Source organism: Patagioenas fasciata, chromosome 3 (genome assembly GCF_037038585.1).
Source record: "Patagioenas fasciata isolate bPatFas1 chromosome 3, bPatFas1.hap1, whole genome shotgun sequence".
NCBI classification, from domain to species: Eukaryota; Metazoa; Chordata; class Aves; order Columbiformes; family Columbidae; genus Patagioenas; species Patagioenas fasciata.
This window is the reverse complement of record NC_092522.1, coordinates 29,028,134-29,052,862: the sequence shown is the minus strand read 5'-3', so window position 1 is coordinate 29,052,862 and position 24,729 is coordinate 29,028,134. Positions and strand designations below refer to the sequence as shown.

The 24,729-nt window shown below is 42.4% G+C and overlaps 1 protein-coding gene across 1 annotated transcript; it reads left to right on the top strand.

Moving 5' to 3' along the window:
• Positions 1-8,501: 8,501 nt before the first annotated feature.
• On the top strand, positions 8,502-23,956 carry FLVCR1 (FLVCR choline and heme transporter 1). Its single transcript, XM_065834369.2, has 10 exons — positions 8,502-9,224; positions 12,604-12,748; positions 13,287-13,427; positions 13,720-13,787; positions 14,035-14,138; positions 15,276-15,386; positions 17,569-17,674; positions 17,890-18,001; positions 18,658-18,725; positions 19,706-23,956. Exons 1-10 carry the CDS (start codon positions 8,580-8,582, stop codon positions 19,766-19,768), a joined length of 1,563 nt encoding a protein of 520 aa, XP_065690441.1. The 5' UTR covers positions 8,502-8,579; the 3' UTR covers positions 19,769-23,956.
• Positions 23,957-24,729: the final 773 nt, after the last annotated feature.

The window sequence follows — 24,729 nt, the reverse complement described above, 5'->3', positions numbered from 1 at the left end:
TACCTGAACAAGTGTGTCAGATGGAAAACTGTGGAAACAGAGAGCTAGAAAAGTGCTCTGACTTTGGGGGGAAATGATGAAGGTAGTGGAACAAAACAGCTACTGCCTCAGCATTATCCAGTACAGTGGGATTTTTTGAATTAGGGTAGGAAAGTATGATTTTGTTATGTTCTTTTCCCTCCCCATGGACTGCTTTAGGCAGATGTGTGTATTCCAAATTTTACTTACCTAACGGGAAAAACGTATATAATTTCTACTCAGTTAAAACCAATCAGGTTTATGCATGCCTTGAAATAAAAGCATGGCAGAAGACAACAGGCCAGAAAAAAGGGGCTGCAGGTCTGGATGAGAGGTAGCTGAGTAATTACAGCAAAGATTTTTCCTATATTTGCAAGTCTCAATATGGACCAGGCAGGTACTAATTGAAAAATGTGCCCATTACCATTCCTCTGGCGACTGATAAAAAGTTAATTTGATGGTACTTATCTATTTACCAGTGGGCTGAGAGAATCTCTGCAGCCATTTCACCATAAGGAGGGCAGGATTAACAGATCCAAGCTCTGCATTTTCCAGTCACTCTAGTATCAACTATAATCTTGGAGTCGTCTTGTCCTGCTATAAGAAAACCTGATACACAGTGTTTGAGTTGCTCAATTCTGCAGCCTGATTCCATCTCCCTGGGTTTCTTAAGTGCATTGCAGGTGTTCAGGACACACTGCTCCTTAACTTTGCTGGGAGACAGTCTGTCACTCTTGAAGGGGTACAAACTGGCTATTATTTTTCTTTTCCTCGAGCTGTTCCATGGCATGATCAGGTTAGTCCTTGCAGAGTTCCTGGAAGCCATTTCAGCAGGGTTATAATTGGATTGCACAAGCCTTGGCCTTTTGCCTTCTCTTCCAACTATCACTTTCCAGCACCTGAATCAGCGCAGAAGGAAAAGTGATACTAGCAGGGATGTGGGCTTGGCTGTGGCTGGCTGGGGGGTGACTTCCACGCCACGAAAAATGTCAGTGCCCCCCTAAACTTGTTTTCCTTTGGAGTGAAAATGAGACACTGGGATTTTTTGGATTTTAGAAAAAAAAACATGCAAAAGAAACATCACATCGTAGTTCAAATCTGAGCCTCCCACAGGCTGTTGTTTTCAAACAAAAGTACCCATTTTGAAATGAGAGAATGACTTTTTTTTCAGTATTTCCCAGGTAAAACCAAACATTGCAACACTTCTTAAATGAGAGATCAGAATGAAATTCAAAATGAAATGGTTTGGTGTTTATAAAAGAAATGAAATTTCCCAAACATGTAAGTAACTTTTGTTCCTCCAGCTCCTTGTCAGGAGATGGTGGGAGCTTCACTTTCACCCCCACCCATCCCCACACTGCACAGCTCTGCTCTTGCCCCAGGCTCCAGCTGCTGCATCACCTCCCTTGGACCTGATGGAGGTACAAAGTCTTTTCCTTCCAGCATCCAGATATTTACCTAGGAAGAGCTGAGCAGACAGGAGAGCTACCGAGCATACTAAATCACCCTAGGTAAAAGGAAGTAAGAATGAGCCTTCTCTATCCCCTCATTTAGGCTGGGAAAAGGGATGTTGGGGTGTTTCTGAGCACGGTGGTCCCAAGCTGCCAGCCGGGTCATGGCTGTCGTGTTCTTCACCAGTGTGTTGCTCTGATCCGTGCCCTTTCAGTAGCTTTGTGAATCTCCCTTCTGGCATCCAACACCGCTTTTGTCCTGTGTGTAGCCCAAGGCCGTTGTACAGCCAGTAGAGAGAATTAAATACCTGGAGCAGAGTCATTCTCAGGATCCAAGTTATTTCACCTTCATTCCTTTCCTAAGATTTATAAAAGCTGTAAGCTGTTTGTACTGTCTGAGGTCTTAAGGGACATAAATACTCTGTTCAGCCTGTGTTTGCAGTTCATTGGAAATAAAGGATTAACTCCAAAGGCTTAAACAGTCCGAATGCCATTCATGTAGAGCTGGTACTTATTTCACATGTTGCTATGTTGATTACTGTAGTGGGACTGACCTTCTCATGGGCTATTCGATCTTGTTTATTTTCCTGGCTCCACCGGCAATATAAGTTAATTAAACAGAATCCACTGGAGAACATTTGCTTGGAGACTGATTCCCCTTCGCTTGGTTCAAACAAAGAGGTATCATCAAAAACAGGTAGATTAGTCCCTACATTTATGCTCCTTTAAAATCCTTTTGCTATATTGAGATGGAGACAGACTTTGGCAATACCTGTTGCAATAGGAGAAGGGGTAATGGTTTTAAACTAGAGGATGGGACATTTAGGCCAGACATGAGGAAGATATTTTTACACTGAGGGTGGTGAAACACTGGCCCAGGTTGCCCAGAGAGGTGGCAGATGCCCCATCCCTGGAGACATTCAAGGCCAGGCTGGACAGGGCTCTGAGCAACCTGATCTGATTGAAGATGTCCCTGCTCATTGCAGGAGGGTTGGACTAGATGAGCTTTGAAGGTCCCTTCCAACCCAAAATGTTCTATGATTCTATGCATTTTAGGAGCCTTAGTGATATCTAGTATTTATATATGTTCTTTCTTACTGCCCTGGTCTTATTATTAAAATACATATATATGTATATATTTATATTTGATAGCCACAGGGATCTCACAAGATAGAAAACCAAATTGTAGGTCAGCTGTTGGGCTGACACAATATGACATCTGCTCCAGTAAAACACAGCGATGAAGGCATTCACAGACACCTAAGGAATGTCAGATGCTGAGCAAGTGCCTGAGGTGCCAAGCGCCCTCCGTTTCCAGTGGTGTGCTCAGGAGCTGGGGGTAGTGTTGAGCGGGTCAGTGCACACATGGGAGGTGGAAGTGGAAGGTCAGGCTATTCCCTGCTCTTGAAACACCTGCATGAAGTAGATGTTGTCACTCATGATGCAAAAAAGCTCTAGATGCTCTGGAGTTGTCCTGGTGAAGCAGGTGCCCACTGGCCAGCAGCTGTGACAGTCGTGTAATGGCTGAAAGGGGCACTAGGCTTCCATCCTCTGATAATATAAGGGAGGGAGATTTCTGTCAGAGATTCTGTGTTTGTAGGTAATCTGACATAGTTTAAATCCTGCTAGGTGTGCTGCAAATGACAACTGTTTGAAAGGGTCTGTGGTGAACACTTGGAGTGCTTTCCCAACACAGGAGCTCCAACAAGGAAAGTCCCTCTTGGTGTCTGTCTGTCTGAGTTCCTGTTAAAATGATTAACACTGCTGGAATGTTAATGCATTTTCCATAATGTACTGTCACAGCAAGGGTCTTGAGCAGGCATCTTTTATTGTTATTCAGTCTAAACAAAAAAATTCCTGCTGATTATTAGTTAAGCTGGGGTCAGCCAGCATCTTGCCCATCAAATAGATGTAGACCTTTAAAGAACATGGCTCTCTTCCTGCTGATAACCTCTTCAGAAAGAATCTGGGAACTTCAAGCTGTTACTAAATGTTTGTTTTTCCTCCATAGTAAAAGTAGCAACATTTCTCAAGCTTGGAGGAGCAATCTGTCTTTAAAATACAAGTACATTTCTGTACTAGGCTCTTAATGGCTCCAAATTCACATGTCTCTTCCATTTAATTTTCAAAGGATGTGTATACATGGACCAGGTAGGTAAGTTACAATTAATCAGGTAGTGAAAGAGAGTTGGAAAATTAAAGTTATGTTATGGTGTTTTTTTCATGAGTATAGTGTTTTAAATTATTGTAACTCCTCAGCTATCTGAGAACACCTAGAAATGAAGAGGACATTTTATCCTCATTGCTCTAAAGGATGGTTTCACCAGCTAATTGCTTCAACATTGCTAGATATTCCTATGTAGATAGGGTAGGGAGTGGGAGATCTCAGTGGACATTCTGCATCCACAGAAGGTGACATCTGAGTTACTCAGGATTCTGCTATAGCCAGTAGAGAAAACTCTTGGGGAGCAATTCCTCTCACGTTACTGAATCCTTATATGCTGAGCTGATAAATGGGCTGTGTTAGTGGAAATCTGCAATATCTCCCTGTTGTACTATTTAGGAAGGGATGAAGTGCAGTTTAGCTGTTCCTTGGGTTACGGGTGAACTGAGCCAACCCGCTCAAACACAGCTGCTGCATCTGCATGGCTTCTCTAATCACCTCTCTCCCACGGTTCTTTGATGGGTGAGGTTGATGTCACTTGACCTGTCTCATAGAAGAGCTTTGTTGAGTATCTTTTAGGAAAGAAATTAACCAGAGAAGATCCAGATTGTCTGCCAGCACATTGCTGTGGCGAAAGGCACGTGTCAGTGGAAAGAGTTTGTGAAGTAACACCAAAAAGTGCATTGAAGTTTTTCCCCAAAGTTAACCAACATTTGAGTGAATGAGCGTTTGTCAAAACCAAGAATGTTCATTCAAGACAACCCTTCTGCAGATCATGCTTTTTACTAATTTTTGTGGGCATATACACTTTTCTTACTATGTATAAAGGATTCAGATGGAGCTTACACTTTTTGTAATATATGAAGAGCCTATTAATCTCAGCGAATAGGAACCCAATAAACTTTACCAACTGTATTTGTTCACATGCTTTCTTTTTGTATGCAAAGCCTATTTTGCGTACATAATTTTTCCCCTGCTTGCTTTGATTGAAACTCAGGGGTAAAATTCCATTACGTATATGAAATTGACAGCTAACTACAAAAGGAAAACCAGATGGCAGCATGACAGAAGTGCCAGATGTACATTTCTGCCTTTTTTATATGGATGGAGACACTGAGAACCACAAATTTCTGTTGTTTACGGTAGAGGAGTTCATCACCCACGTTTTAAAATTCAGAACTTTTCTCCTGTACTCAAGAGTATACTTCTGTATTCCTGTCAGTACATCAAAAATTGAATCGAGGTCATGAGCAAACATGCCTACTGTGGGCAGACATTGAGGTGGTCAAACACCTGGAGCTACAAGCAAATTTCAGTTAAGTGCCTTGTGTAGCAAGAACTCATTCTCTGGGTGGGATCATGGCTTTATCTTGTGGGGAGGGTGGGCAAATGTTGCTGGAATGAGGACTGCATAAGAGGAAGAGGATGTTTACATTTTCCCCTGTATTCTCTAATAGCTTTCAATGAAGAAATTTAAACATATGACTCTCTGACTACCTTCTTTCAAGTCCAGCTTACTGAGGTTTGTTTAATATGCTGCTAAAATAGTTCATTTCTAGCTCAGTTGGAACTTCAGATCTTTTGTTCTGAAATCCCTTTCTTAAGTTGATGTAGTTTTCTTGTTTAAATGACTTATCTGGAAGACCAAGTACCTGATGTCTTCCTACTACATAGGTCTTTTCTGCACCAAGAGATCAGCTTTTCCATTGAAAACCTTAACCAAGAGTTAAATGCATTATAAAATAATGTTTAGATTTTTGGCTATAGAGACTGAAATACATGGTTTAAAACATTAAACAAACAAAATCCTGGAAGTCTTAACTTCGTACCTGCTGTACATAAAATTTCCAGTTTTATTTTAGAAGTGTTGGTATTTTGGCAATGTTCTACAATCACAGTCCAAATACATCTGCTACTTGGGCACAAGAAAGCAATTGCTGTGGAGTAAATTAGTATCAGCTACTTCCCAGTGACTGCCTGATACATAAGACGTTTCAGTCTTTTCACTGCATTCAGGTTTTGTTAATGTTTGTGTATACATGAGCAATTTCTGTCTCTATCACGGAGAAGCATATTCAGGAGAGCCTAAATATTCAGTTAGTAGGTAGACTGAAATAGGACAGCAGCAGTCTGAAGCTGAACTTGTGCTGTAAACCTTGATATCAGTGTTCTGTCTTTAGCTTAATAAATTGCCAGTGAAGTGTAGAAATCCAAAGACCTGTGCTTTAAGTGACCTCCTCCAATGGATGTTTCTGACAGGATAACTTCCTCTTGCTGGGCAACTATGTCCTTGGGCCTACTTCTCATACAAATGGGTGTAAATCAGAAGTAATGGTTGTGAAGCCTATGAAATACAGCAGTGCAAAAAGTCAGGAGATTAGCTATCAAAGCTTTGCCTTGATGTTGTCAATTTGTTTTGCCTTCCCCTTTCTTGTTTAGGAAGGTATGTTTGGAGATAAACATCCCCAAAGATGGAATTGTATTGACCATACCTCATCAAAATCAATCTAGTTTTACTTCACTAAGATGGGTGTATCTGTGGCAGAGGTGGATTTGGCTTCTTCTTGATCTCTTGTAAATAAACTTACTTCTTTCTGGAAAAAGTCTCCTTTCTTTTATGCGAGCTAACTTTTATCCAGGTGCTCCTTCTGCTGCCAGGCTTGGGCTCTTTTTCTCTGCAGTTCCCTGATGTCTGGTTAGTTCTCCTGTGCAGGATTCCCTGTGCAGGAAGCAGATGACGCTGTGTGTTCTGGACCATTAGGTGGATACAGGAGATGCTGCTCTGCAGGCACTGTGGCAGCAAAACCCAAGGCGTGCCGGCCATGCTGGAACAGGCTGAATTCAGAGCTCACGCTGAGGGTATTACTTGGCAGCAGCTCCTGCTGCACAGAGCCAGGGGTGTGACAGGGAGAAAAGAATGAGAGAAGAGCAAAGCCTACTTTCCTCTGTCTTTAAGAAGTAAATGTTATCTTTGGATGGACTTTGAAGTCATCCAAAATTCGAAAGAAAAAAATGTTGAATGAAGTCAGAAGTAGATCAGTGTTTACACCTTCTTCCAAAAGAAGAAGAGTTTTTCAGGACGCTAATGGATATGACCCAACCAAAGTATCACGGTCCTTTCCCCAGCCCCAAGGCCCTTCCGCAGCCTGTGCCAAGGATCGCTGCAGCAGTTCAACAGTGGGGACAACTGGGTCCCAGTGACCATGAACTGGTACTGCTGGAATTACTAGCTTAGACACAGTTTCAGGTGTGTTTTCAGCATATTTCTATCAATATGTAACACAGATATGCATTCCTAAAGTGAAAACCAGCTATTCTGTTGCTTTGGTAATGTTTGTTTCAGTTCCCACTACATTTCTTCCTCTTGAAGTCCTGTTTTTAAAAGGCTGTGTTGCTACAGCACGTAGGACTTGAACTGTGAAGTCAGGCAGAGGAATTCAGGAGAATTTATCCAGCATCTGATCTTACACAAGAAAAGTAAAAATAAATCAGGCTTTTTCTTGATATGAATGAAAGAGGCAAGAAGGGCTTAAATCTGTCATAGGATTCACATCTCTAAAAATCCACAGTGCCTGCAACCGTCATTACTGTTGCTCAGGGAAAGCGAACATAGCCAAATTCGTACTTTGAAGCATGTGTTCATATTGCTATTCAAACTATAAATAAGATCAGGAACCATGGCTTACATAGGTCACCCGATCTTGAGTAAAATACCAACTCATAATTAGTGAGGGAACTTAAGACTGGTGGCTAAGCACATCCACCACACAGACACAGATTTGATTAGGCCCCAACACACCCGTCAACAATGTGCAGCATATTATCTGCTGAACCCACGCCGAATGATTTCTCACAGAAGTCAGTAGCGTACTTCTAGCATTATTAACAAATTTCAATATTTCTGTATTTTCCTAATGCTCTTTGGAGAACAATCCATATAATGGTATGGTGTCTGCAGAATTACAAACGGTGACAGGGGCTGCCAGACACTGCTCCTGTGAAGACTTGTACCGACCAGGGTTTGAGGGGAGATAGATTGCTTACTGATGTGATATCTAACCGCCTCTACACATGAGCCCAACGGCCAGTTTTCTGGGGTATGTGTCAAAACAAATTTCAGAGGTTGAGTGGAAAGAAGGAATGTTTTGCCTGCGGCTCTGAAGGCAATGAAGGGCTGGGATGGATGCACATGCCCTAGTGATGCACCCACCTGGCCACCCTCCTTCGCAATTCAGGCCTCTGCCACTGCCCGTCTGTGTCTCATCACATCAGTACATGTCTCTGTACTACAAATGTGAAGAGACAAACCTGTTATCACAGCAAGAGGCCAGTGTTTTTCCCTGGATGTGATGGGAGCGGTGTGGCCTGTGTGCCCGTGGCACAGCCAGCACAGCAGCCTGCGATGTGCCCGGGGGACGAGCCACCAAGGGCAGGTCTGTGACCGCTCGTGCTCGCCTGCGCAGGACACCCCAGCCAAAAAAGTGACTACAGGAAGTGAGATTGAGCTGCTCCTTCCTCGGAGATACTCCGGGCATCACGTACATCATTGCTGTCTCTGTATGGTTCTCAGTCACTCGCAGGGGCAGTGTAAAAGACAGTAAGAAGTATAGGCATATATATATATACACACACACGTATGCGCACATACACACCCCCAATACCTTCCCAGCAACCAGGGCTGCAGCGATAGCTTTTTGAATCCACTCTTGGCCGCTGCCGTACTCAGCGCGATCCCCGCTCCCTTTCCCGGGGCCACCTCCGCTCCGCTCCGCTCCGCTCCGCTCCGCTCCGCTCCGCTCCGCTCCGCCCGCCGGGCTGGGCTGGGCTGTGCCGCCGGGGCGGGGCGGCGGCGAGGCCGGAGCGGGAGGCGGGTGACCTTGGCGGGCAGAGGCGGGCTGCGCCCGCCGCCGCCACCACCGGGAAGGCTGGGCGGGGAGACGGCCGAGATGGTGGAAGACGGCGGCGGCGAGGAGGAGGCGGAGGGGGAGAGCGGGGAGATGCCGGCGGCTGCCGCCGTGCCCGCCCTGCCACGCTGCAACGGCTTCCTCCCCGGCAAGGAGGCGGAGGAGGGCGGGCGGGCGGCCCCGGCGGGCGGCGGGGCGCGGGCGGCCGAGGCCGAGGCCATGCTGGCGGCGGGCGGCGGGCGGCCGGAGACGCGGCTGTCGCGGCGGCGGCTGGCGGTGCTGGCCGTCTTCAGCTGCTACTCGCTGGTGAACGCTTTCCAGTGGATCCAGTACAGCATCCTCAGCAACGTCTTCGCCGGCTTCTACGGCGTCTCCTTCACGCAGGTAGACTGGCTCTCCATGGTGTACATGGTGGCCTACGTGCCGCTGATCCTGCCCGCCACCTGGCTGCTGGACGCCCGCGGCCTGCGCCTCACCGCCCTGCTGGGCTCCGGGCTCAACGCGCTGGGCGCCTGGCTCAAGTGCGGCAGCCTGGCCCCCAGCCGCTACCCGCTCACGCTGGCCGCGCAGACCGTGTGCGCCGTGGCGCAGGTCTTCATCCTGGGGCTGCCCTCACGCATCGCCTCCGTCTGGTTCGGCCCCACCGAGGTCTCCACCGCCTGCGCCGTGGCCGTGCTGGGCAACCAGGTGAGGCAGAACGGGGAGGGATGGGCGAGGGATGCTTTGGAGAAGTGGACTTCCTTAGGGTTTGGTGTGGCATTGGTTGAAAAACCAGTCATTGAAGTGGGAAAGAGCATTCTTCAAGAAGTGGAGAAACGGGGCAGCCTTGGAGAGGGGAAAAGTGATGGAGCGGGTGATGTGTCCCACTCTGCCCGGCCAACCTGGCTTTGCAGGAGCATGGTGCCATGTGGCAGCATGGAGCAGCTCCCACACTTCTGCCAGCTGCCTGCAGCACCTCAGTCGAGACTCGTTGAAGTCATCCTGCTCTGCTTTCTCTTCCTCTTGCGTTCAGCATCCCGTCTCTTGCGCTTGACATCATTCGTCTGACTCAATCCACCCCCAGCTGGAGAGGGGTGAAATATGTGAACTTCATCATAGAGGCCCCCAATGCCACCGTACATTAATTCCTGCTTTTTAAATTATGGCCTCATATTGCTCAGCACCAGCAGTCGCTGCCCTGGTGACTCATGAAGTTTTCTGTACCGCTGTGATAGTTCATGGCACCGTGGGGAGCTGATAACTGAGTCAAGGATTTCCTCGAGGTCCCTGCTCCTGGCCAGTTTCAGAGAGCTGGAACTGGCATATCTGAATTCACAGTTGAAGATATGATACAGATGGGTTTTTTTCCTCCCATAGCCTTGTTCTTGGCCCCTGCCACTGTCCCTGCTCTTTTGTGGCAACAAAACGTTAAGATCCCAATCAGCATCACTGGTGCAGGCTGAGGCTGTAGGTACAGTTTGATTAAGGTGACAAGAGTTTATTTTACATCATATGAGTCTAATGATTTTATGCTTGTGCACTTTGGATTATTACAGCAGCAATATTAGCGTTACATATTTACAGTTAGGGTTGCTCATCATCTCATACGTGGCTGTTTACTGTTTTCCCAATGTATTTCCAAAACTATTTTTTTAGCATGGAGGTCTTCCAGTGGACAAGTCAGCTGTCCCGTTTGGACTGAAAACTTTGGGGGTTGTTGGTTGGTTGTTTTAGCAGTTGTGCAGACATTTTGCATCTGTGTCCCAGAATCAAGTTTAAGGTTTCTTTGGCAGCTAAATTTCCACTCTTCCAGACTCGTACCAGTCCTTAGAGTAGCAAGGATTTACTGGGGTCTCAGATTGGCAGTACAGTGCCAAGGATCCATTCGGGAGTCTGAAATGGATGCTTTGCTCAGATGCTGAGATATGGGCATTGCAGCGGCGAAGGACAAGGAGCAGTGGTGCGGGGATTGTGAGGGTAGGAACCACGAGAAAGAGGGACAAGGAAGACAGGAATAGAGGTGTGAAGAAAATAAACCTTAATTACCTCTGGAGCATCTTCACCTCCAGAAACTAGGACTGATCTTAGTGTGCCAACGTGCTTGCTAGTCCTCTGCCAGGGAAATACCTGTGAAGCATGCTGATGAAGTGTGTTCCTGCAGCTACACTGTACCCTGCTGGCTCAGAGCTACATGCTGCATAGGTCTTAGGATCCCAGTCCTGCTTGTAACCCATGAAGACTGTTATGGTGTCAAACCATAGAATTTCTTTGTTCTCAGTTTTTGCTTCCTTAAAACTTCTAAAAAGCTAGATTGAAAGAGTAGAGTAATGAAATGACAAATTAGGCACTTGGAGGTTAGAAATAATGGCTGTATAGCCCAGTGCAGTTGACTTTTGAAGATGCATTATGGCAGAGTCTCACTGTACATGTTCAATTGCGCGAGGTGAACAATGTAAGAGAATCTATAAGAGAATCGGGTTGCTATAACAAACTGGGCTGTAGGTCATCCCATTACTTATCAGATATTTCGCGTAATTTCAGAGCTACAGCAAACAGGACTGGCAACCGCAGGCAGAGGAGAAACAAAGTAATTATCACAAATCAGATCGCACCCCTTATCTTGAGATGCTGATCTGATTGTTCACAATTGAAACACAAATCCCTGGGAACACAGCGATGTACCTGTCAAGGGTTGTTAGGAGTGACAGATTTCCAGAAGTGATGAGCATCTCAAACTGGGCACACCATATTCATTTGAACTCTCTGTCCTTCTGGCCTTGACCTCTCTAAATCTAAAAGGTGTGAAACGGTGTCACTTAACTTTCTTGGAATATTGTGGGTGCTGTATTGACTCACATTAGGGGTGTAAAAAACATACCTTTAGAAAAATAGTGAGAGTAATTATGTACTCAGTTCGTGTTTGTAGCGTTCTTACACTGAAGGGTGAGGGTAAAAAGAAACATTCTTTACATAGAGCACTGGATACTGTGTAAATCCGATGGTCTGATGGGAAAAAAACAAAACCAAACCAAGCAACAACAAGAACAAAACCCCCCACAAACCTAAAACTAAAATACAAACGAAAGACCAAACAAAACACCCTCCAAAACCAACAAAAGAAACCCGCAAACAAACAAACCCAACAAAATCCCCCACAGTCAGAACAGCAAACCCCTCATCAGGCATGTGCACAAAGGGCACTTTTCAAGCACATTGACACACCTTTAATTTGAGTGTTTGACTTGCTATTCTAACAGTCTTTGGTGCTCTTTTCGTATTTGTTTTGTTTTACCTGAAATAGATGCATTTTGTTTGTTTTTTTATTTAAAAAAAGAGTTCTAACACTTCAAAATGCAGTTTAGTTTTGGAGGAGCAGCAAAGGTAAAGTGAAGAGTAGTCCAAGGCTGTTGTTTCTTCATGTTTTAAAATGCTTTTTATATATACCAAAAATTTCAGTCCTTTTGTCTTTAGTTCAATATCAGTTGCTACAAACCCACTGCTACTTTATTTTCTGATTATTTTCTTTATTTCCTTAGCAATACTTGCAGATGTAGGTTTTGGTTTTATGTTTCTTAAAAAGGATGCTCCTTTTCTGTTGCTTTACTCTACTCTGTCAATTCTGCAGCAAACCTTGATGGCAGTATTGATTACTGCTGTGTCAGGTGAAGTGTTTTGATTGAGAAAAAGAAAAGAGTGTTTCTACAAGAGTAGCTGGAGTCTTCTGTCATCTCTAGGTCTTCAGTTGCGAATGATCAAGACTAATTCATATGCGTCACAGTATTTTCCTATGAAAGATTCTGAAAAAATCTTCCTTGATGCTTAGTTGTTTGATGTGCTGCATACTAGATATAGTATTGTAGTTTGATATAGAAATGAAAAGGTTAAAACTTGACTTATGGAAGACCTGATTATGAAATGTCATAGAGAGCAAATGGCTCAGCAGCATTATACTACACTGAATGCTCTTCCTTTGTAGTTTTATTAATACTTATTATTATATAAATTCTGAATTCTACCTGGTAAGGCTGTTCTGTTAATATTTAGTTCACCGGGAAATTATTTTTGATTTTCTTTTCTTGCTTTACAGCTTGGCACTGCAATTGGCTTTTTGTTGCCACCTGTTTTGGTTCCAAATACACCTAACGATATTGATCTAATGGCACATAACATCAGCATCATGTTCTATGGAACAGCAATAGTGTCCACGCTTTTGTTCTTCTTAACAGGAGTTGGTAAGCATTCTGTTCTTGTAATTTAAATTACGACCATAGGGAGTGTTTACAATATCTCACTTCAAGCATCTCACTTTGCTCAAAGCAGTTGAGGTTACATTTTCTCCAGTTCACTTGTGCTAACTTACCTGATGTGCCAGGGTTAAGCGACAACCAGTTTGCTGAATGTCGTGCTTCACATGGGATGACCACTCTCAGAATATTTCATTCACTTAAGCTTTCTGCTACAAGGACAGCATAATATAATGTGAATTCTCTCTGTTAATCTTACAATTCCAATATGAAGGTCTAGACACATTGCAGATGAAGTCTGTGTTTGACCATATGTTGGTAGCAATCGAACATGACCAAATAAATAGCGCATCCATTATGACTGTGACTTAATTATTGCATGAGGAAAATCTAGAATATTTTTTTATGGAAGTGTTTTAAACCACAAATTAAACTTGTGAAATTCATCAAGCTGAAACACCTCAAAAATAAAAAGCATTAATCTGGTAAAGACAAATCAAAACTGTTCCTTCTTCTTTTTCCTCAGTGTTTGAAGAAAAGCCCAAATACCCTCCTAGCCACTCTCAAGCAGTCCTGCAAACTATGCCTCCCGAGGATTACTCCTACAAGCAGTCGATCATAAACTTATTCAAAAACATTCCGTTTGTACTCTTGCTGATCAGTTACGGTAAGTGGAGCTGTCGGGCTGTGGTCTGGTGGAACAGCTGAATGTGTGCACCAAGCACATGGAGTTTTAGTTGTGGTGGTTTTTTACGGGGGAGGGAGTGTCAAACTTATTCAACAGCCAGTGCTGGAAAATCCTGCAGAATTTAAAATAACATTTGTAGGTCGGGTGAACAGATTTTACCTGGCAGATAAAAGATTTTGCCTCTGATGTGAGTCAGAAGATTAACTCTTTAGAGTAACAGATCTGTGTGGCTACACCTGGAATAACTGAAGTTTTTCTTTTGGTACTGTAGGTATTATGACTGGGGTGTTTTATTCTGTCTCCACATTGTTAAATCAGATGATAGTAACTCATTATGAGGTAAGTTTCTTGGATCTCCTTTGTAATTTTTTTTCTGTACATTTGCAGAGGTGATGTTTATAATAATGTAGGTGTTATGTGTGCTCAGACGTTTGGTTTCCTTTATACCTCCCTACAATTTCTTGCACCATACACATAATGGGAGTCTTAGGAATGTTTGTTTGCGCTTATGACTGCCAAGAGGTCTGAACTTGACTCTGAGTGGAAGCAAGTTATTAATGAGCACCATATAAATATTTGTTGAAAGGGAGAAGAAGTGAACGCTGGGAGAATTGGCTTGACACTGGTGGTGGCAGGAATGGTGGGTTCGATTATTTGTGGTTTGTGGCTGGATTACACTAAAACATACAAGTAAGTGTGGGTAGGCATGTCTGGGGTTAGGGGTAGGAGAGCGGTGCAACTGCATTACAAAATACCTCGACATAAGGGCTGAAGTGAACTGATGATAAAATGCAATTCATCCTTGATCATTTAGTGGCCTTGCTGGAGACAAGTTTCTGAGGCTGCAGCAAAAGCTTGAGACTCCTGTTGGTTCTTGGCCAAAAGAAATGAGAGAGGAGAATGCAAAGATGAAAGGGGTTTCCTATCAATTCCTGTCTCTGCAGGAATGAAATGCTACCAAGGAAAGCATTGCATGTCCTATAAACAGTGGCCGGGTGGCCTCGTGGGCTCCTTCTCCCAGGAAAGCATGAAGGCTCAAAACCATTGTTTTGTAAAATGGGCAGTGGATGGAAATTTTTGTTTTTACTACTTCTGGGCATATTTGTAAACACATTCAGTGGATGCCCATGGAGCAGAACTGTGTTCTGGGGCAGGAGCTCCTGGGTCCATCACTGGTGGTGTGGTGCCCCCAGGGGTTGGCAGTGCCCTGGAGCGCTGCTTGTGGTGGAGAAGTTCTCCCTCGGTGACTCCTTGTACACTACATGCAAGAGCTGTAGGAACCTAACCGATGTTGATGCTCCAGATTGGCTTTGTTTCTGCATGTGCTTTGGCTTATAAATAAGTTATACATGCTTTAATGTTTTGGATGACATCTCATAATCCAAATTTAAAATAATAGAATATTGTCTCTAGATTTGTTTGACTTGCCTCTTTGGCTGAGTTTTATCACTAGTGATATTTGATTTGGCTGCTCATGTATTGTGTAACGGGCAGCACTGCAGAATGGCCAAGAGGCACAACATAGCAGAGAGCTAAAACAGTCTTAAGGTAATAGTATCTGCTGTGTTCGTCTGTTCTTTGAGACTTCTGAGTAGGTCTCTCAGCCTTGAGTAAAGCAGCCACATAACTAAGGCAATAAAGAGTTCAGGAAGGGATATGTTCTCACTGGATGATATGTTGGAGTCAGAATTACAAGAAACAAATTTCATAGCTGTTAAATGTCAGTTGTTAGAGAGTAAGTAATGTTTATGTTACTTTTCCATGTATCAGCAATACACTATGACTTTATGTTAGCAATGTTAATTTTTTTTTTCGGTTGTGTTGCAGGCAAACTACTTTGATTGTTTACATTCTCTCTTTCATTGGGTTACTGGTATTTACTTTCACCCTGGACCTCGGATACCTTATAGTAGTGTTCGTGACTGGAGGAGTACTTGGGTGAGCAATTAAAGAGGACTAGAAGACTTACTGCGTTTCTGTTCAGCAACAATATTTAACTGGTTTAACCGAATGAGTCTACTGTATATTCTGTTGCCATCCATGCTCTCAAACTATGCCTATAGATCACAGTACAGAGATGGTTTACTAGAGTTTCACCTTCTGTTAGAGCAGAATAAATATAAAGTAACTCACTTTCCAGTGGATTTCATTTAACATTTTTATGGACCTAACAGAAGTCTGTATGTCATCAATTTTTTTGTTCCAATTCAAAAAGCTGTCTGCAGCTGTTAACCAGTGGATAAGTAATTAGAGCTTAACTGAGCAAATCTCAAAAGACTGGCTTCTGTGTGTTTTGATTAATTTGTATTTTGATGGTCCAGTTGATGTGCTGGGTGCTTTGTTCATTCAGGAGAGCACAAGTACTTCTCACAGATACATAATGTAAAAGCCCCAAAAGGTGCTGAGGGAATAGTGCTGTATCCAGACACAGGAATGTCCTGAGAGTTTTAGTCTAAAAAAACAATCGCCCAACCTCAGCTGCATTTAGCTCCTGCTCTTCCCGTCATCCATCGGTCCCCTCAGCTTCTTCCACAGCAGGTTCTAGTGTCCCTTCCAGTGTCCAGCCTCACTGCCACTGATGGCCTCTTCTTGTCCTCCAGCATGGATGTTTGGGGTCATCAAATGATGCAGTTCATGAATGTCTTTCATTTGAAAGTAATTGGCTTCTATTATGGAGTGGTTGGTCAGAGAAGGTGGTTTCATATGTACAGAGTAGAATGCAGGTGGTTTTGGGAAATGAGACAAACATGTAAATATGTAGTAAAGCCTTTGACACAGTCTCCCACAGCATCCTCACAGCTAAGCTGAGGAGGTGTGGTCTAGACAGTAGAGCAGTGAGGTGGGTTGCAAACTGGCTTAAGGAGAGAAGCCAGAGAGTGGTGGTCAATGGTGCGGAGTCCAGTTGGAGGCCAGTATCTAGTGGAGTGCCTCAGGGGTCAGTACTGGGGCCAATATTACTCAATATATTCATTAACGATTTGGACGAGGGAATTGAGTGCACTATCACCAGGTTTGCTGATGACACTAAGCTGGGAGGAGTGGCTGACACGCCAGAAGGCTGTGCTGCCATCCAGCGGGACCTGGACAGGCTGGAGAGTTGGGTGGGGAATAACCTGATGAAATTTAACAGGGGAAAATGTAGACTCCTGCATCTGGGCAGGAACAACCCCAGGTTCCAGTATAGGTTGGGAAATTACATATTAGAGAGCAGTGTAGGGGAAAGGGACCTGGGGGTCCTGGTGGACAACAGGATGACCATGAGCCAGCACTGTGCCCTTGTGGCCAGGAAGGCCAATGGCATCCTCGGATGTATTACAAGGGGGGTGGTCAGTAGATCGAGAGAGGTCCTCCTTCCCCTCTACTCCACCCTGGTGAGACCACACCTGGAATATTGTGTCCAGTTCTGGGCCCCTCAGTTCCAGAAGGACAGGGGACTGCTGGAGAGGGTCCAGCGTAGGGCAACAAAGATGATTAAGGGAGTGGAGCACCTCCCCTATGAAGAAAGGCTGAGGGAGCTGGGGCTCTTTAGTTTGGAGGAGACTGAGGAGTGACTTTATTAATGTTTATAAATATGTGAAGGGTGAGTGCCACGAGGATGGAGCCAGGCTCTTCTCAGTGGCAAACAATGATAGGACAAGGGGTAATGGGATCAAGCTGGAACACAAGAGGTTCCACTTAAATTTGAGAAAAAACTTCTCAGTGAGGGTGACAGACACTGGAACAGGCTGCCCAGGGAGGTTGTGGAGTCTCCTACTCTGGAGACATTCAAAACCCGCCTAGACATGTTCCTGTGCGACCTCACCTAGGTGTTACTGCTCCAGCAGGGGGATTGGACTAGATGATCTTTTGAGGTCCCTTCCAATCCCTAACATACTGTGATACTGTAATACTGTGATGTTAAAACATCTTTGTCCTAAAGAGAGAGATGTATGGCTAAAGTTGTTGGATGAGGTTGGGTGAATGAGGCATGCAAACCAAGTACTGAATCATGTTACCTCTTGAAAATAGACAATTCAGAATACCAACTAATTAATAATACCGTGTGTTTATGTTTGATTTTCTTAGCTCTAGTAATAGATGAAAGCCACACCTGTCATCCTCTTACTTTTCTCTTCAACAGGTTCTTCATGACTGGCTATCTTCCACTTGGGTTTGAATTTGCTGTGGAAATTACATACCCAGAGTCTGAAGGCACTTCCTCAGGTCTCCTCAATGCATCAGCACAGGTTATATAATTTTATTTCTTTGAGTGAAGTAGTGTTCAGGAAGACTGCTCAGTTCAAATCTAAGAAGGCTTTCTTAGACTCGGCTGCTAAGTCTCTGTTGCTGTAGTCTTTATTTTTTTTACTTTGGTTTCTGTAATATGTGACCTGAAACTTTGCAAGGTAAAGTGATGAGACTTTTCTTTGTCATCTTGATGAAGTTATTTGTTTGTTTATAGATATTTGGAATCATATTTACACTTGTTCAAGGAAAACTCACAACAGACTACAGTCCTCGTGCAGGAAACCTCTTTCTTTGTGCTTGGATTTTTGTGGGCATTATCTTAACAGGTAATTAATCAGAAATGTAAGTAATGATTTCTCTTTAATGTAAAAATGTGGAGGGTTTTTTGAGACAGTGATTTTCTGGGTAGTTTTTAGGTGTCTCAGACATCTAGGATTTAAATATGTGGCTTCCTGTCTGGGCTGAGGACAGAAGTTATAAGTTAAGTGCAGGCTTTGTGGTTTTTTTTCTTTGTTTTTCACTTTCAATACTTACTGTGCGCCTACCCTTTGTTTTAAGGATGATGTTGCTAATATATGGACAGCCATCTGTCACCTATTTGTTGAGTCATGTCTTAAATTTGAGGCAGATGTAGGATAGTAAACAAAAACATACATGGACACACTTTTCGGTTTTCCCAAAACTGCTGCTATATTCCTAAACTGTACCAGTTACTTACACATCCTGGTACTTACAGATGTACTTAAAGTGCCCAAACCATCAAGTTTTGCTTTAAGTAATCATGGCTTTTATTGTCATTTTCTGCATGTGCATTGTGAGCAGCAAGTTCAAATTGTAAGTTTAAATCCCAAAAGAGTGAATACAGGTATTTTGAATATGTGCTGAAAGCAGCTCCTATGTGCTTCCTCTGTACAAACATTTCCCTTGAAATGCATGTCATTGCAAAGTTGTGAACAAGCTTTCTCTGTATTTTTTGTTTCAGCCTTAATAAAATCAGATTTGAAAAGACACAATGTGAATTCGGGGATTATGAACTTGGATGTTAAAGCTGTAAGTGATGACTCTTTTACTGTGATGTTATTACTGTACTTAAATGCTTGGCTTCTGTTGGCATAATAATACTAACAGCAAAAGAGTAATTGACAAGAACTTATCAGTGTTTCCATCCCGTTTTGGAACAACAGAGCCATATGGGATGCTTCCATCAGATATCTTTTTCCCCTTAGCTCCTGTGAAAGAATGTAAAAGACCTTCTGCTCTCAGATTTTTCTGAATTTTAAGTGGCTAGTATTAATCTCTGATTTTATTGCTTGAATTTTGCTTCTTCATATTTGCAGGTAGCATTGTAGACTGTGAAGCCTTATTGTGCATTGGGTTAGGAGACTCTGCTATAGACTAGATATTTTATTTAAAATACCTGCAGTCCCTTTAAGTGACGTCAGTGTCTGAGGAACAGTAGTCACGCTGCAGTTTCTATACTGTGTGAGTTTACCAGCCAGGCAGGGGCTGTATTGGGGATGTACGTGCTGACTGTAGGCAGTGGTCCATGATTTGTCTGTTAATTAACCTAGATTGTCGCAGAACTTCATTTGTATTAGCCAGGATATAACAAAAGGCTGGAGTCCTGAGTCTGATATTACCATAAATAATTGAGAGCTGCCTGCGTTTGTATGGTACAATAGCACTTTGATACCAAACCTTGATCATCAAGATTCTGATGGAAATTTTCTGGAGGAAAAAAAAGGAAAGTTAATCTCCTTGTGATAAATATCTGTATGCAGTAAATACATACTTTAGAGTTGTACCAAGAAACTCAATTCTGTATTTGTATTTTTTGATGTGGGTTTCTTTGGTTTGGTTTTGTTTCTTTTCCATTACAGAGAGAAGGGAAAATAGGGCTTTCTATAAATGCCTGATTTGGCTTATTAACCACATATACTATTGGAATCTAGCCTAATTACCCAAGAATACTGAGGTTGGGAATAAGTTCTGAATAACAGCTTAATTCCTGCTTTTTTCCCCCTCTCCAGGTACCAGTTGACAGTCCTGTAGAACCTGAAAGTACTACATTAAAAATTCAGTCGGATTTATAAAGCTGAAATAAGGTGACTTAGAAACGCACAAGTTTGATTGCATACTGAACGATATTAATTAGTGTAATCACTGGATTTGTGTGTATGAGTAGCAAAATGTGCTTGGTGATAATTGTGAGCTGGAAAGTATGAAGATGGTCAGTTCATTTTGCCCAAGATGTAAAGAATTCACCTTTGTATGGAATATTTATTTTAACACTTTTCAAGTTTTGCAGTTTCATTTATCAAGAACTGTGTGAATACTCTCCGTGCTATGACATGTACATTCAGGATGCACACTTGAAAAAATCTGGAATCTTGAAGTACAGTCATCATGATCAGGAGTGTCTAATCTTCTTTTTCCTGAAGAATTGAGAGGTGGTTAATTTCTTGTTCAGTCTTTGCTACTGCATTTGAAAAGTCAGAGAATAGGTAACTGCACAGCTGGAAGATGTTCACAAGTTCCTTGTTTTTTTAAATGTATTTCTGTTTTTAATGTAAGCCAACGGTTCCTTCTGGGAAACTGTCGATAGCACAATACTGAAAACAAGAGATGACTGCAAATGTGTGTGTTTCATACTGGCATCTGACATTTCTTTTGCCTTGAAACTTCTCAATAGATATCAGAAGGCAGATAAGAGAAAACACTGTCTTATAGATTCATTGTAACATTTCTGGGGAGATGTAAAGAGTTTCCTACTCGACAAATCGAAGAAGAAACATTTCTTATTAAATATAGTCAAAAGGAGATGAAAGACCTTTGGTATCTCTACTGTGAAGTATTTACAGGCAATGAAACGCTGCCACGCAGGTTGCCTCCGTGGAATATTCTGAGCGTTTTCTCAGTTAAAGTGAGAGTTTACAAAGAGCTGGTGCCTTCACTTTGTAAAGAAGATCCTTGGCTCATCTTGAGTATAATCATTGCTGCTGAAGACATTCCGTTTTGTATGTTAAACATTCTCTGAGTATTTGTAGAGTATCAGAAAATGTGTTCTGTCCTGTTTGCATTTATTTCTCTGCGTTATGAATTGTATCATTTGCCTCATGACATTTTTGCACTCATATAACTTAAATCATGTCTTTCATAGTTTGTTAAAAGCTGTAAGGATGACTGAAAATAGTGATGTTTCACTTTGATGAAATAGTCACTGTTTATATCATGCATCTTAGCTACAAAAGGAGCAGATTTCACTAACCTTGTATGATTACATTTGTCTGAATTTGGGATGTGGATTTCTCACTGCAGTGTTTCTCCTTTACCTTGTACTCTATCTCCACACCTACAGAACTGACAGCACTACAATATACTGAGGCCCTACTATTATTGCAGAAGTCAGACCTGAGTTAGCGGACTTTCTGCAGACATTTAAGTTTTAGCAGCCTTTAGGTTGAGCCCGCAGGTTCAGTGCTATCAATGATGCCGTCTACTTTGAGTTCCCACAGATGTAATGCCATCCAGAAGACCGGATCATACTTGTTTTTCCACGGATTCTTATAGTTGGGTATGGGGAACTTTTTAATTCCAAGATAGACTTTCAGTATGATAAGTATTGATAAATGCTTTTCTTTTTCTTGTTTCACTGTAGATTTAGAGGATCCTCTTATGTAAAAAGGACCCTGTGAACTTAGCTTACTAAACTTAGCCTCTGAACACGATGATCTCAATTTAACATTTAGTATGATAAATGCTCCGGACATGGGAAGAATGGCAATATACATATCGGAATAAGCTAGGTGTGCTTGGAACACTCACCTTTCAAAAACAGCTCCGTGTCTTTTTGCCAGGTCCAGTACTACAGAGAAAATGAGCCCCCTTGCTGCTCCTGGAGAGGAGAGCCCTATGGGAAGAGTCCTCTGGTGATGTAGATGAATACAGGCAAAATAACTCATAGATATTCAAACAGCAGGCAAGAACATGGGGGTGGAAGCAGAGATGCTTTCATTATGTTAGTTCTTTACATTCAGTGACTTGTTGTGATATAAGCTGCCCCATCTGTACACGTTTTCAGCCTGAGTGAGAAAAGTGAAAGTTCCTTCCTTTTCATATATGTGGGTGGCTTTTCCCTTTGGAAAACTGATAATAATGTATGCCAAAATATGTAAGTTCTTCCACAAGGTACAGATTCAGTAACTATTTGTGTGCATGGTCCTTGGTTGCTTTGTACTTCTGCTGTTGCAAAATCTTAGCAAGACTATGTCTTTACAGTTTTGAGGACGTGTGTTCAGATGTCCAAAGGGAGTCTTTGGCAGTATCCAGGATGCTTTCTGAGATCTCCAGTACATACTGTTCAAATTCAAAGATGCAGCTTTTTTCTTCTTTTATTTTAAATATTTTTTTAAATTCATTTCCTCACTACTGGTTTCCAGTTTCTTCAGTTATGTTCAGCTGATTATTGAAAAAATATTCAAGGCCTTCTGGCTCCTTGTGTTTTTTATCTTCTGCCAAATTACTTGGCTACCCTCTGAAAAGGTCCAAACAAGATTTTGACATCCTGGAAACCCTGCTGGGTCCCCAAAAAGAAAATATTCCTAATAATGAAGGCTTAATTACATCCTGGATTTAATACTCCCCCTCTAAAAAGAGCGTGAAAGTTGGAAACCTGTGAGCTATTTCCAGGCAACAATTAAGTATTCAAATAAAAGACTCAGCAGCAAAATAACAAGCAAATGAAGAACAAACCAGTATTTTATGTAATAATATTATAATCTGTCAAGAAACTGAGGTTCTAGCTCATGGCAGAAATAAATTTGGGGTAGTTTGGGCTTTGGGGTTTTTACTTTTAATTTTTGTTTTTAAACAAACATCCACCCAATCAAACATCCATCTGGAACCTGAAACAGGGTCTCTGACTCTCAGCATTGAGATTCTGGCTCAGCCCTCCAGTAAGAGGGGCTAAAAAATTGTAACTGCTTAAAGAGGCAATTGTTCAATTAATGTAATTATATGTCAACTATGAGAGTAGGGAGTGGGAAACCAAGTGAGAAGAGGTATCCCAGTCCCATGCATCAGCTTTTGCTTTTCAGAGCGCTTTGAGGGAACTAGAGGATGAAAGAGCACTCGTGGTGAGTGTCAGCAAGGGGGCTGCCCACACATTCCCAGAGACCCCTCAGGGTCTGTAGTTGCTAGCTTTCAGCTACAAGATTCAGAGATTAGCCTTTAAAATAACTCCTTCTTTGTTTCTTCCAGACCATTTTAAAATTTTGCCAACTTAAGTGGGAGAGGCACAGAGAACATTAAACCATTTCTATTTAGGGTTCTTAACACAGCCTTAAAACCATCGTTTCTGTTGCTGGGTGTGAAAATATCAGGCCTGTAAGGAATAGTCTGGAATTTCTGTAATTGGGAGCTTTCTTCTTCAGCTTTGTAGAGAAGTCCTTCAGAGCATTTATTTTGTAGATGGGTGCCTGTCTTTAATAACATCTCTTTCTGTTGCTGAATGCTCATGTTTTATGAGGGAGAAATAACAAGGGAAGAAGTGGGAAGAATACATCTGAATCATTTCAGGGTAACAGGGCTTTCCTAACTTTATCCTTTCAATCATTCCTTTTGTCCAACGCAGTCTGTTGTTTCAGAGACAATCGCTGCAGTGTGTAATTAGAGCAGCCAGCCCAAGTTGCCTAATGAAAAAATGCTTTTTGAGAAGTCTTCGTACTGTCTCGTGCATCTACAACCAAGTGATACTGGGTTAAGGTATAAGCACTTATTGCTTTCATTTTCCATTCTGTGAACTCATATGAGTTTTCCTGCGTGAATGGGAATGTGTGACCTTTTCAGTTGCTGCTTTCAGTACGTGTATGTACCACTTTGAGTGTTATAGGCTACTAATGATTCATAGACCACTGGCTAAGTTATTGTATCCCATGTGATTTCCCTACCACCACCATTTGGTCTGAAGTCTATGAAGAGGAAGAAGGGATGTTAATGCATGAACTAGAATGAATTAAGCAAAAAATATTCCTAAGAGAAATGTATTTCCATGTTAAGACCCGTGTTACTTACTGCTGATGTCTTTGTTCTTCTCATGAAGATAACCAAGATTTTTGCTGTAATATTTTGGTTTTTTTAGTGTCCTATTCTTTGTTTCAAGAGAAAATTAAAAATTCTCTATGAATATTCTCAGATTGCAATATTGTACGTATGTATATATGTGGGTAGCATCATTCCTTACCATTACATGTTATTAATAAAGTGTATAATGTGTAACTTGATCAGAACGAAGATTATGATTTTTGACAGCTGCTGATACAGCTGATGGTCTAAAAATGATTCATTTTTTTTCCTTAAAAGCTGTCTTATGATGTCAGAAAATTTTATAAGTGTATGATACACTGTGTCATTAACAAACATGCGTGCACACATATATGCAGAGTGCTTGTACGCGGGGTATGTAAATGTATTATACACAAGAGCATTGGCTTACAGAAAAATTTTCTTAGGGCATAGAATTAAAGTATTAGCATCAGTAACCGAGTTGCACTGCTCCAGCACAGGGATCTCTCCTCCTTTGCTTTGGAAAAGGTCTGTGAGGAGAAGTACAGCTAACACCTGAAGCAGAGCAATCCAGTGTCATCTCCTTAAGGGCAATGCAAATATTATTTTAAAAAAGCACCCAGCTGTAGAGCGATTATCTAGGGAGAGAGGGTAGGATAACTTCTTAGAGAGGACAGAGTGAGACATTACATTCAGTTACGGCCCAGAGCTGTTCCTAAAACCAGAGCTGTCTTCGGTGAGAGCACGGCAGGACCTTTGTGAATGCTCTGTAGGGTTCTGGTGCTTATGCTCAGGTGTTCAGTGTGGATCACCAGCACATCAGCTGTGAGCCGGGTAAGTCTGAGGAACCTGCTTCAAAGAAAGCAGAGTCACTGTAAGAAACTTTTTGGTTTTAATCTCCGTTCTCCACAAAACTGGAATTACCTCTGAGCTATTTTTATGAGGATCTTCACAGGAGGACATTGCAGGTGCTGCAGAGCACAGGAAACAC